The 13,706-nt window shown below is 41.6% G+C and overlaps 1 protein-coding gene across 19 annotated transcripts in view; it reads left to right on the forward strand.

Annotated features, from left to right (window-relative positions):
• The window catches only part of RALGAPA2 (Ral GTPase activating protein catalytic subunit alpha 2), a 280,383-nt gene that overhangs the window by 120,852 nt on the left and 145,825 nt on the right, over positions 1-13,706 (forward strand). For all 19 annotated transcript variants that reach the window (XR_015139448.1, XR_015139449.1, XM_086333702.1 and 16 more), the window contains 3 exons: positions 7,191-7,384; positions 8,487-8,585; positions 8,817-8,972. Coding sequence is in view for 17 of the 19 variants with exons in the window: in XM_086333702.1 (XP_086189828.1) it covers positions 7,191-7,384; positions 8,487-8,585; positions 8,817-8,972 (449 nt within the window). In the remaining 2 variants the exon portion in view is untranslated. The remainder of the gene's footprint in view (positions 1-7,190; positions 7,385-8,486; positions 8,586-8,816; positions 8,973-13,706) is intronic.

A 13,706-nucleotide genomic window follows, 5' to 3' on the forward strand; every position in this document is an offset into this window, starting at 1 on the left:
ATCCAAAAATAAGAAAGTAGAATTGACTCACATGTAAGTTTTGTTCAGTTGAGCTTATGATTTTCAAGAAGTGGGTATTTATAACTCTATAGAAAAGCTATGACAAACCTAGACAGCGTATTAAAAAGCAGAGATATTACTTTGCCGACAAAGGTCAGTATAATCAAAGCTATGGTTTTTCCAGTGGTCATGTACAAATGTGAGAGTTGGACCATAAAGAAGGCTGAGTGCCAAAGAATTGATGCTTTTGAACTGTGGTCTTGGAGAAGACTCTTGAGAGTCCCTTGGACAGCAAGGAGATTTAACCAGTCCATCCTAAAGGAAATCAGTCCTGAATATTCATTGGAAGGACTGATATTGAAGCTGAAGCTCCAATACTTTGGCCATCTGATGTGAAGAGCCAACTCATTGGAAAAGACCCTGATGTTGGGAAAGATTGAGGGCAGGAGGAGAAGGGGACGACAGAGGATGAGATGGTTGGATGGCATCACCAACTCAATGGACATGAGTTTGAACAAACTCCAGGACCTGGTGAAGGACAGGGAGGCCTGGCATGCTGTAGTCCATGGGGTTGCAGAGTCAGACACGACTGAATGAGTGAACAACAATAGCTAAGTATTGATATTGCTGCTGACCTCATCTCTTATTTAGCAAATAAGCTTATAGTCTAGAAATACTGCTTTTTATGCTATAAGAAATAAAAAGATTACTAAGCCATAGGCACAACCAACTGAAGAACTTACTGAGAGGACAGAAAAAATAAGACATTTATCCTGATAAGGACAAATAATGGGATAAGTGTGATGAGACTTATTTAAAGAGAGTTTTAATCACAGAGATAGACATATGGACTAAAAGAATGGAATATAAAACATATACTGGATACATAAGGACATGGAGTCGTGGTACATGAAAGAGGTAGCCTTCCACATCTGACAAGAGAAGGATGGGCTGCCCAGTCAAGCACGCAGAACATTTAGCCAGTGGGCAGAAAAGGGGGCAGGATCCCTACCCTACACCCTGCCTGCAGCTGAGTTCCAATGGATAAATAACTCAAATGTAAAAAGGAAAATTTTAAACTTTTGAAAGAAAATATTTTCTAAAAATCTAAGACCTTGGGGGAGGGAAGACTTTCTTAAAATGAGATGAAACAAACGACTGATCACAAGAAGGTGCTGTCATTAATTCAACTCCAGCATAAATAAAACTTTCTTTTCGTTGTCAGAGAGACTTTTAAGAACTGAGAGTTAGCAGAACCTTGAAGGTTAAGGGCCAGCTTCGGTGCCTCTTCTTTTCCAGGTACCTATTAGATTGAAGATACATTTTTTTTTTTTTAACATTTTTGGCTGCTCTGGGTCTTCATTGCTGCTCTCAGGCATTCTCTAGTTGCAGCGAGTGAGGGCTACTCTTCGTTGGAGTGTGCAGGTTTCTCATTGCAGTGGCTTCTCTCGTTCTGGAGCACAGGGTCTAGAGTGCAGGCTCAGTAGTTATGGCCCACAGGCTTAGTTGTCCTTGCACACCTGGGATCCTCCCAGACCAGGAATTGAACCTGTGTCTCCTGCATTAGCAGGAGGATTCTCAAGCACTGGAAGTCTAGTGCTACATCTTAAGATTCAGTTAGAAGTTTTCAACACTTCACTTTAGTGGAGGAAGGGTCAGTCATGTTGCCCCGCTTCAGGGATGGGATTGCCATTGGCGATTGGTTGTTCACAGCTGGTTTTTGACTCCAGGACAGTGCATGACAGGAGAGGATCAGTCAGTAAGTACTTCAGTTAGGGGAAGAATCAGCTTTCAGCTGCAGGCTCTTGTTTGATTTAGCTAAAAACAACACATTTTAACCTTGTTTTGATAGTAAAAAATATGTATGGTTGAGTTTCAAAATCTCTGTTAGTATATTTATCCCAACCCTGCCTCTCAATGTTGTTACTGAAATCCTTTGACCACTTCTGCTTTGAATTATAGCTTCTGCTTTTAATTATCCCTGTTACCTGCCACCAAAACTGTTTTTGCATGAATGGTTTGTCAGCATCTGTCACTGCACACATTTTTGGAATCTCCACCAGGCTTTGATCTGTTTTGAAAGTGTCAAATGTTCTAAAGAAAAATCATGATGATAAGTACCAAGAGATTGGTTGCTCACCTTGGAGATCTTTAAGTGAATGTTACATGTCTGGGAAGCAGATGAGAAAGGCCACAGTGATGGTCAACAGAGTGCCAACCTGCTGTTTCTCCACTTAAAAAAAAGTATTTATGTATTTGGCTGTGCCAGGTCTTAGTTGTGGCATGCGGGATCTAGTTCCCTGACTAGGGATTGAACCTGGGCTCCCTGCATTGGGAGCATGGAGTCCTAGCCACTGGACCACCAGGAAAGTCCCCTGTTTCTCCACTTTTTAATCATCAAAGTCTAGGCCTAATTTTTCTGGTCCCAGAATTAAGGTGTTTCAGTTGAGCTTTTGGCTTTGTGCCTTTTCAACTCAAATGGGAAAATCATTTTCAAAGCACTGGCCATGCTTCATCTATACTCCACCAAACCTACACAAAATTGCTGCCATGTGAAGTCGCCATTTGGTTGGCTGCCTTATTTTACCAATCACCGAGACTTATTTCATGACTAAAATCCTTTGTACATTTGCTAAGTTCTAAACTTCAGATTGCTCCTGTATGTGAGCATTGTGTATTGTGCCTGTATGTGTTTGGGGAAAGATGATATAATTTTGTTTGCAAGACTTCCTACTTTAATAAAAAGTATTTAATGTCTCTGAAACATTTAGTAAGTATGAAATAAAAAGGTGCTCTTAGGCTAGCATACTGGAGAAGGCAATGGCACCCGACTCCAGTACTCTTGCCTGGAAAATCCCATGGATGGAGAAGCCTGGTGGGCTGCAGTCCATGGGGTCACTAAGAGTCGGACATGACTGAGCGACTTCATTTTCACTTTTCACTTTCATGCACTGGAGAAGGAAATGGCAACCCACTCCAGTGTTCTTGCCTGGAGAATCCCAGGGACAGAGGAGCCTGGTGGGCTGCCGTCTATGGAGTCCCACAGAGTTGGACATGACTGAAGCGACTTAGCAGCAGCAGCAGCAGGCTAGCATACTAGCTTGCTCATGAAAAAGAAAATGAACTGTTTGGTATTTTTAAGGTGAACGTGAAATTTTCAGAAATCTCTCAAATCCCAATTTTTAATTAAGCGCCGCTTCACTGAGGAACCATCTACATGTGAAATGTCAGCATCTGTTCTGTTGCTTATGCCACAAGTGGAATCATTTTGGGCAAAAACATTTCAACTCATTAAAAATTTTTTTTCACGGTAATGTTGAACATGCAGTCATTTCAAATACCTCGAAAAGACTCCCTGTATTTTTATAATGTGATGGAGGATGTTACCTAGAATTTTATCACTGAGGAATAAATTTTTGGTGCAGAAGGGGGATCTTTCCACAAGAGAGAATAATCGTGGGCAGGTTGCAGGGAGATGCAGGTGGTAAGGTATCTGACCTCTGTTTACTTGGAGCCATCACTCAAGGGAAATCCTGGCATGACTGGAAGGCTGAAGGCTGATCTCCACCTCAGATGGCTGCATTGTGGGGGTGATGCTTGGGGATGGAGCAAAAGTCTAAGTCGTCAAATCTCCTGACTCTTTTTTAACCCCTTAGGGGGTTAAAGACTCATCGCTTTCTTTATGAGAAAACTATATGCCATATGATGCTGTTTGTTCACTTGGGAGCTTAGGTTTATTTGTAAGGTTCGTTGAAGCTTCACCAGACCTTCTCAGACCGACAGATGCTTGATACCGTGCTCATTTGACAGACTAAACATCAGGAGGATGAGCCTGAGGTTTTGTAAAAGCCAACCTGAGAGTCCAGAAGGTCCACAATTTGGCTTTTGCTATCTATACAGGCGCAGTGTGTGGGATTCAAGCACGGATTATATGTGTCTCTTCAGTTCAGTTCAGTCGCTCAGTCGTGTCCAACTCTTTGCGACCCCATGAACCACAGCACGCCAGGCCTCCCTTTCCATCACCAACTCCCGGAGTCCAGCCAAACCCATGTCCATCAAGTCAGTGATGCCATCCAACCATCTCATCTTCTGTTGTCCCCTTCTCCTCCTGCCCTCAATCTTTCCCAGCATCAGGGTCTTTTCTAATGAGTCAGCTCTTTGCATCAGGTGGCCAAAGTATTGGAGTTTCAGCTTCAACATCAGTCCTTCCAGTGAACACCCAGGGCTGATCTCCTTTAGGATGGACTGGTTGAATCTCCTTGCTGTCCAAGGGACTCTCAAGAGTCTTCTCCAACACCACAGTTCAAAAGCATCAATTCTTCGGCACTCAGCTTTCTTCACAGTCCAACTCTCACATCCATACATGACCACTGGAAAAACCATAGTCTTGACTAGATGGACCTTTGTTGGCAAAGTAATGTCTCTGCTTTTGAATATGCTGTCTAGGTTGGTCATAACTTTCCTTCTAAGGAGTAAGCATCTTTTAATTTCATGGCTGCAATCACCATCTGCAGTGATTTTGGAGCCCAGAAAAATAAAGTCAGCCACTGTTTCTACTGTTTCCCCATCTATTTCCCATGAAGTGATGGGATTGGATGCCATGATCTTCGTTTTCTGAATGTTGAGTTTTAAGCCAACTTTTTCACTCTCCTCTTTCACTTTCATCAAGAGGCTCTTTAGTTCTTCTTCACTTTATGCCATAAGGGTGGTATCATCTGCATATCTGAGGTTATTGATATTTCTCCCAGCAATCTTGATTCCAGCTTATGCTTCTTCCAGCCCAGCATTTCTCATGATATACTCTGCATAGAAGTTAAATAAGCAGGGTGACAATATACAGCCTTGATGTACTCCTTTTCCTATTTGGGACCAGTCTGTTGTTCCATGTCCAGTTCTAACTGTTGCTTCCTGACCTGCATACAGGTTTCTCAAGAGGCAGGTCAGGTGGTCTGGTTTTCCCATCTCTTGAAGAATTTTCCACAGTTTATTGTGATCCACACAATCAAAGGCTTTGGCATAGTCAATAAGGCAGAAATAGATGTTTTTCTGGAACTCTCTTGCTTTTTCCATGATCCAGCGAATGTTGGCAATTTGATCTCTGGTTCCTCTGTCTTTTCTAAAACCAGCTTGAACATCTGGAAGTCCACGGTTCACGTATTGCTGAAGCCTGGCTTGGAGTATTTTAAGCATTACTTTACTAGCATGTGAGATGAGTGCAATTGTGCCATAGTTTGAGCATTCTTTGGCATTGCCTTTCTTAGGGATTGGGATGAAAACTGACCTTTTCCAGTCCTGTGGCCACTGCTGAGTTTTCCAAATTTGCTGGCATATTGAGTGCAGCACTTTCACAGCATCATCTTTCAGGATTTGAAATAGCTCAACTGGAATTCCATCACCTCCACTAGCTTTGTTCGTAGTGATGCTTCCTAAGGCCCACTTGATTTCACATTCCAGGATGTCTGAGTATATTTATGATACTGATGTGGGAAATACTGATGTTTTGCTCTAAGAAGAAACAGTGCTCCTGGTTTTGGGAAGGCCTTTCCATGACACACATACCATCCTTATGAAATCTTGTGCCTCAGGGTCTTGTGCTCTTTGCATAATAAAGATAATAAGCTGTTAGCGGCTCTCTCGGGCACAGTGCAGGAAGCATCTAGAGCTGGCCGTGGATTTGCCCGGGCCTTCCTCCCCTTGAATTCCTCGCATCCGTAGACTGTGCTTCCGTTTCTGTGGTTAGACCTGAAACACCCCGACAGCACATGCACCTGGAATGATGCTCTACGGTGGTGGATGTTTGTTAGTATCTTTTTTTAAATCCGCTTCTGTACATGTACTACAAAGCAATAGAAAAAGCAAAGAGCACTCTTTAAAAACACTAATAAAATAGGCAAATAGGCAAGATTGATCGAGGAAGAAATACTGGGAGTGAAAAAGGGAATGAAGCAATAAAAACAACATAAAAACAATTCAACAGGTTAATTCTAATAGATTTATAAAAGTAGAGGACAATTCCTAGCTTTACTAAAGCTTCAAATAAAAGAGAAGCTGTCTTTTTCAACCTGTTCCAGATATGTTGAAGCTCTCCAGAGTCAATAATTTTTCACACGAATGTTTCAATTATCAGAATTATTTTTGAATCTAAGATTATAAAGGGAACTGTAGGAAAACAAGCAAAGCTTTTCCAACACAGAATTCTATACCCAGCCAAGCTATGAATTTACCAGTCAGGGAACCAAGACTTTCAGACATATGAGGACACACTCCTTTCTCAGGCATTGAGGAACATGCAGTCCACTTAAAGGAGAAGAAATATCACATACCATTTTGTGATTCAGGTGAGAAGGATAAATATATGTTCACACAAAAGCCTGTACACATTTGTAGCTTTAGGCCTAATCAAACCAAAACCAGAAACTATCCAGTGTCCTTCATCAGGTGAATGGATAAACTATGACACCTATGGATACACAACCCCATGGATGAATCTCTCAAATAAATGCCTTATGCTAAGTGAAAGAAACCAGATGGAAAAGTTACTTACTAAAGGACTCCATTTATCTGACATTCTGGAAAAGGCAATGCTGTAAGGATAGGAAATGGCAGTGGTTGTCTGGAACAGAGGTTCGGGGAGGGGACCAACTGCACAGGGGCCCTGGTGGAATGAAGAGGAAGTTTCATGTCAGTTATGGAGGTGGTGTATGTGACAGCTACATGATCGTACACATTTCTTACAGCTCCTTGAATCCAAGAAGGATAAAACTTGTTATAAGCAAATTATACATCCCACACACCTGAGTTAACAGTGACAAACACCACAGATGTCACTCCTGCCTCGAGGCAGTCTTGGCCACTTTTTCTCATGACCATGCTCCTGCCGCATCCTACTCAAGTTCTCCTTCCTCTCCACTGCTTATGAAGACCTTCTCAGGGTCTCCAGGAACTGTCTCGTCATCTCTGGGTTGTCACCCTTTTAGTTGGAAGAATCAGAGTCATCTGACATTTCCTCATCAATCTCACTTTCCTGTCCTTCCAAGTTGTCAGCCATTTCACACCTCGTCTCAATTCTTTTATTCCGAATTGTTTTACTCTGAATTTGCATACATGTTCAAGCATAGGTCATTTGCATTAAAGATAAAAGGCTGTAACAATGAAAGAAAAATTGTGTTAACACACGTTTTACCTCACAGACAGCAGCGAATGCCTTGCTGACGACTGCAGTATAATTGCTGGGGGGACCCTCACTGGTTGGCACCCAGACTCAGCCGCTGTGTTGTGGCGAAGAATCTTGGGGATCCTTGGAGATGTGAATAATATCCAGTCACCCAAAATCCATGCCAGGGTGTTTGGCTATCTCTATGAACTCTGGTACAAGCTAGCAAAGGTATGTCCTGCTACTGTTACCTTTCATTCTAGTATGGTAACATTGATTTGTCACTTAACCTAAAAACTGTGTTGCATGTAACTTTTGAACACATTCTGGACCAAGAATTTAGATACTGAGACAAAGTATGTTTGGTGATCAAAAAATAAAAAATACTTATAGTTTGGTCATTTTATATATGTCTAAAAGCTATTTAATGCATAAATAAACTAGTACTATAGGATATCAAAGAATGGGATATTATACAATAGTTGTAGTTACTCTCTTTATAAAAGCAGTACTGCTCTTATTGTACAGAATTTGAATGTAGAGAAATGCTAAGAAATTTAACCTCACCGTCCACATGGAAAGCCATTATCAGTATATAATCTTATTTCTGAGGATAATTTTTGTAACAGTACAATCTCTTGTCCTTTGTTTGTAAAAGAATACATACAATTTTCATTCTAGGGTTGGTTTTTATTTACAATATACGTTTTCCCCATGTTAGTACTTTTTTTCTTTTTTCAAAAATGTGATTTGTGTTTATAGAGTATAACTCATGAAACCATTCCTTATCACTTGAAGTTCAGGATGACCTCTGCAAGCATTAAGATTGAAGGAATAACAATGCCCTATGCTAAGTCACTTCAGTCGTGTCCGACTGTGTGTGACCCCAGAGACGGCAGCCCACCAGGCTTCCCCGTCCCTGGGATTCTCCAGGCAAGAACACTGGAGTGGGTTGCCATTTCCTTCTCCAATGCATGAAAGTGAAAAGAGAAAGTGAAGTTGCTCAGTCGTGTCCGACTCTTAGCGACCCCATGGACTGCAGCCTTCCAGGCTCCTCCGTCCATGGGATTTTCCAGGCAAGAGTACTGGAGTGGGGTGCCATTGCCTTCTCCGAACAATGCCCTAGTATTGCATTAGATCTAAAGCCAGCACACAATTCAAAAAGACAGTAGATCTCATGATAAAAGAAATACTTGTAAATGCTGTAGCTTTTCACTCAACTTACAGAAATTTAATTGACAGCAGCTGTTTGACCGTGGAGCATGATATTGACGTGTCATTGGGATAAACCATGTATTATCTTGCCTAAAATTCTCCTCATTTCGAATCATAGATACGGGATAACCTGGCAATAAGCCTGGATAACCAGTCTTCTCCATCTCCTCCTGCCTTGATCCCACCGCTCAGAATGTTTGCATCATGGCTATTTAAGGCAAGTGAATATGTGTTTATTCCTTTATTGTAATTTCCCCTTCCTTTCTGAAATTGAGTTTAAAAAATGTAATTGCCCAAGACTGCATGTTTTGAAGACAGGCTGGGTCTTACTCAAGCCAGCGCTTCCCACATCTCCATAAACAACTTTGTGGACAACGGAGAAGTAAATGAAAGGACAAAATGCATCTGCATCTGGGGTTGATTAAATCTCTGAACGTCTCCTTGGCAGGCGACGACGCTGCCTGACGATTATAAGGAAGGCAAACTGCAAGCCTATAAGCTGATCTGCTCCATGATGACCCGGCGCCAGGACGTCCTGCCCAACTCAGACTTCCTGGTGCATTTTTACCTCGTCATGCACCTGGGACTGACCAGCAAGGACCAGGTATCTGTGAGGCCTCCATTGTACGTGCTGTGTTTCTGCAGGTGAAACTGGGGTTTGTCAGAGTACCCCTGAGGGTTGAAATGCTCCGTAGTTTCAAGTCTGTCACATGCAGCAGCACCAGTGGCCTTTCAGGAATGAGTCCGACGTGTCTCATCCAGGCTGCTGCTTCTCCCCACTGACTCTGTATTTCACCAGCCGAATTTGAACTCTGTGGCCTGTCCAGTTCTGTGTGATCTAATCTCTGCCTGTCGTCAGCCTCAGAAATACTCATCTCAGTCATCTTTTTGCTGGGGTTCTACATTAGATATTGTTATGAAGAAAATGACTTTGGTCATTTAAAAATGTTTGAAAGCTACTGTTTTAGGAGTTAGGATGTTCTCGAGAATGACCTCACCTTAAATTATGGTTTCTGACATCTCTTGAAGGGGAAGTAATTCCCCTTAAAGAAATGTGATTGGTGGTTAAGTTGAAACAGAAGGGCCAAAGGAGCCACCAGTCACCAGGCTGTAGCCTCTGGCCTTCCTCCTTTTAGAAGCCCCCTGCTTGTGGGCGGAGGACAGGGAAGAGGGTGGGACCACTGACTCTCGACCTACTATCTGAGTATCAAGCAGGCAGATGACGTGATTGATGTGTGAAGCTTGAGGTTGTCCTGGACTTTACTTGGAGGATGGGTTAGAAATGTGACAGTGCTAAGACAGAATAGGACATTGGGCCTGGCGATTAATGAGGAAGTGATTAAACAAATATAGCTTTTTTTTTTTTTTTTAATGGCAAGAACTAAGATGGTAGCATTGGAGGTGGCGAAAAGGAAAGGGAATAGTTTAAGAAATGTGAAGGCATTTAATTTTAGCACCAGGTCCTCTTGACTGATAGCTTCACTGGGCTTCCCTGATGACTCAGTTGATAAAGAATCTGCCTGCAATGCAGGAGACCCTGGTTCAAGTCCTGGGTCAGGAAGATCTGCTGGAGAAGGGATAGGCTACCCACTCCAGTATTCTGGCCTAGAGAATTCCATGGACTGTATAGTCCATGGGGTTGCAAACAGTCAGACATAACTGAGCGACTTTTACTTCACTTCCTCTTGACTGATTATAGGTTTGGGAATGTTTCAGAATTTACCCTTTAAACTGATAATACTTATCAGTGAACTAGAGTCATTTGTGAACTACCGAGTAGCCATCCTTTCTGTCTTTATGTGATGCTTTGAATATATGATGCAGACACACAAACCTTTTGATACATGTAAGAGGTCCTTCTCCAAATTTGCCAGCCTTGCCTTGGGCCCTGTTTAAAACCCTTGTGAAACATTCCCTGCTAAACTCTTCGAGCTTTAGTCACTAAGCTTCTCCCCCCAAAGTAATAAACAGCCATACTGTCCTACTGTGTTGTCTCTGTCATATTCACTGCATTTCCAGCAGCGTGCACTGGACATCTGTAGAGCAGGTTGGACTTAGGTGCACGTAGAAATAGGGATGTGTAAGTAGACTTGTTTGTACTCTTTGCTCAGATATGTTGCAGCCATCATTGCGGATGAAAGCATGTTTTATAGAATGATGCAACTCAGGGCATGTGGAAGATAAAGGGTAAAAATAGGAAAGAAAATTAACTCACAGATATTAATGAGATCCCTCAGTGACAGAACCAAGAGAGCAAGGTGCAGTTAACAACCCTGTACCTTAAAGCCGTATTTTGCTAAGCTTTGCAGGAAAAACATCTACTTGGAAATGATAATCAGCTGTACAGTCTCTGTAGAATTCTTTGTAGAATTTAATACAAATAACTTTGAAGTCAGCTGTAAACACTTAGTATTTCTAGAATGAGTTTTCCAGAAAGTCATGTAAATAGGTGTGTTTAGAATCCTTTCTATTTTAAAGCGTGTTGGAGTAAAAATGAAACAGTAAAATGAGATGAGATCTGTATAACATTTGAGAACCCCTAACATTATTTCAAAAATGGGATTTTGCAGGGTAGAAAAAAGAGTTTTCAAAGTTTATATGTAAAATTTTAACACTTTAATATATGCCTTATTTTTGGTCAAGTTTGATCTTTTGTAGTTCATTTTAAAATACATAAATCTTAAATGATGGCCCACTGCTAGTAGTAATCCCACCATCCAGACTTCTAAGAGAGAACAGGGATATCGTAAATCTCTATTTTATAATCAGCCTTTTGTTTCCACCGTTAGAAGCTCATGTTTTTATGTTTCATAGAATTGACTATTTTGCTGTAACCTTAACAATTATTGGTATATATGTTTAAGAAGTGATGACTGTCTGCCAAACAGAATTACTCTAAATAAACTTTATTCCTTTGCCAGAAGTACGTTATGCAGAAGGCTTTCTAATGAAGGAAACTTTTCTCATTTAAGTAAGAAATGTCTCCAGTAATTAGTTTAACTTTTGGTCCACATGTCTAAATAGGTCATGGTGGTTGCTCCAGAACTTCTATGACTTCTGGAAACACATGTTATATTAATTATAAAAAGCAAATAAGGCATTTACTATAAAGAATACAGTTAAATTCAATTTCTTAATTGACTGTGCACCTGTGACTTGGACTTTCTGTCTTGTAAGAGTTTTCAAAGTGCTATGCTTTTATGTAGCCTGGCACTAGACAGCTTCTTTCTTGCAGAGAGAACCTTGTAAAAAAATATTCCTTAGTTTTTAATGAAATAAGTACTAGCTAATCATTTTTAGATTTTTAACAGGTTAGTTTTGTCTTCCAAATAAAATCCGAGGTGAATTTCTTCCTCTCACCTCTGGGTGGCACTCTTGTCTGCACGATGGTGGTTCACCAGCCAACCAGAGCCTTGGAAGTTTCCTGGGAGACCCAGTTCCCTGGGGAGCTTGGTGCTATGGCCTGGCCCAAGTTACAGATGCTTTCCCATATCGGAGAGTAGCAAAACCATGTCAGTAGTGACAGAAAGTGTGGAATTAGAAATAAGGTCTAAAATGTTAAAAAATCTTTTTTTGTTTCCAAACATAAGAGCACTTACAGAAATGGAAGATTTCTTTTGTTAAAAAAAATTGTAAAATATCTCTCTGATGATGTGCTGTGTCACAGCCATATAAAATAGCAGTTTCATGTAATGTAATAGCAAATTAGTTACATAAACAAATACAGTCATTTCTGTATTCTAAAAAAGTAATTGGAATACATATACCAAACAGCCAGAATTCAAAATGTAGCACATTCCAAACCAACTGCTTTTAATATTGTTTGGACCAGTTACTCAACAGTTACGTAGATAAAACCATGGCCTTGTCGAGTGACATGTCCCACAGTAAGATGTGTGTAGCTGGAGTTTATGGTTTATTGGTGTGATGGAGAAAATGCTTTGAAATAGCTTTGTTTTTCCTTGACTATGAATTTTTTAAGGAAAAATGGATCCTGTTGCTGATTTAGAAAATAATTAAGATGGTAAAGACTTTCAAAAATGACTATACATTAAGAGTAAGATTCAGGGAGGCTCTGGGACTGCCTGGACTGGTTGTGCAGGGGGTCTTCTCGCTGGCTTCCCTCTGGCCTGCTGCTCTGGGCTGAGGGAGGTGGAGGGTCGCCATCTCCACACCACTGCAGTGCCAGACCCGGGACTGGGAACTCGTGATGTTGTCCATCGATTCTTCTCTGCAGTTCAGTTAGACAAATATCATGACCCACTGTATAAATAGCTAAGGCTCAAAAGATATTGAGGGCATTTGCCCAACGCCACACATAAGAAGGGCTGTGAGAGCTCTCGGGAAGCCTGGCTTATTCAGCAGGGTCTGTCTCTCCCATGGATTCAACGCCGCACACGCTGGGCAAACAAACGGGCCTCGACCACGTCCCTCCTCCTGTCTTGTTTCACCTGGGCTTTGCCCTCAGTCCTGCCTGCCACTCAGAGTCTCCTCCCTGGGACCCCTACTCCCATCCCCGCCTGCAATACCCTCCCTTGCTCCCACCCGGTCCCTCACCAGCTTCTCTTCCAAAGCTGTTCCCGGTTCTGCTTCGTCTGTCCTAATACTTAAGCAGCTTTTTCACCTCAGTCTCCCCCTCTGAATATGTGGACATGAAAGGAGCTAGGGTTTGGATTTATTAAAAACAGTTCCTATTAATTTCATCATTATTTAAAACAGATGGACAGATCAATATGTGTGAAATGAAAAAGGACAGTTGAGGAAAGGAATGTTATTTTTATGTTTCTAAGAACATATATCAAAGACTGGAAAGTTTTCTTTGCTTAAAATTTAAGTAAACTATTTTTTAACAATGACTTACAGATTGAAGGTCTTAATGCAATTTGTCTGTTAAATACATCAAAGTTAAATTCGCCTTTAAATGTGGAGCTTACATCAGTGCAATTATGGTTGCAAATTTGCATATAGAAATTTTGGGAAATGAGGGTCTTTGTCGTTTTCATCTATGATATTGCTTTACTGTGCATGTGTGCTCAGTCACTCAGTCGTGTCCAACTCTTTGCAACCCCATGGACTATAGCCCACCAGGCTCCTTTGTCTGTGGGGTTCTCCAGGCAAGAATACTAGAATGGGCCTCCATGCCCTCCTCCAGGGGATATTCCTGAGCCAGGGATCAAACCTGCATTTGCAGGCAGATTCTTTACCACTGAGCCACCAGGGAAGTCGTGTTATCATATTTGGTAACAAACCAAAAAGCACGAGGCCACTCCCAGGTGGGGAAATAGATTTAGCAAAGTCTGCTGCAGCTCTGGGCCCTCGCTATGTGAAGTCAGGATGC

The sequence above is a fragment of the Bos grunniens genome, chromosome 13, assembly GCF_055505025.1.
Source record: "Bos grunniens cultivar Pamir isolate PY7600 chromosome 13, Bosgru_T2T1.0, whole genome shotgun sequence".
Lineage (NCBI taxonomy): Eukaryota > Metazoa > Chordata > Mammalia > Artiodactyla > Bovidae > Bos > Bos grunniens.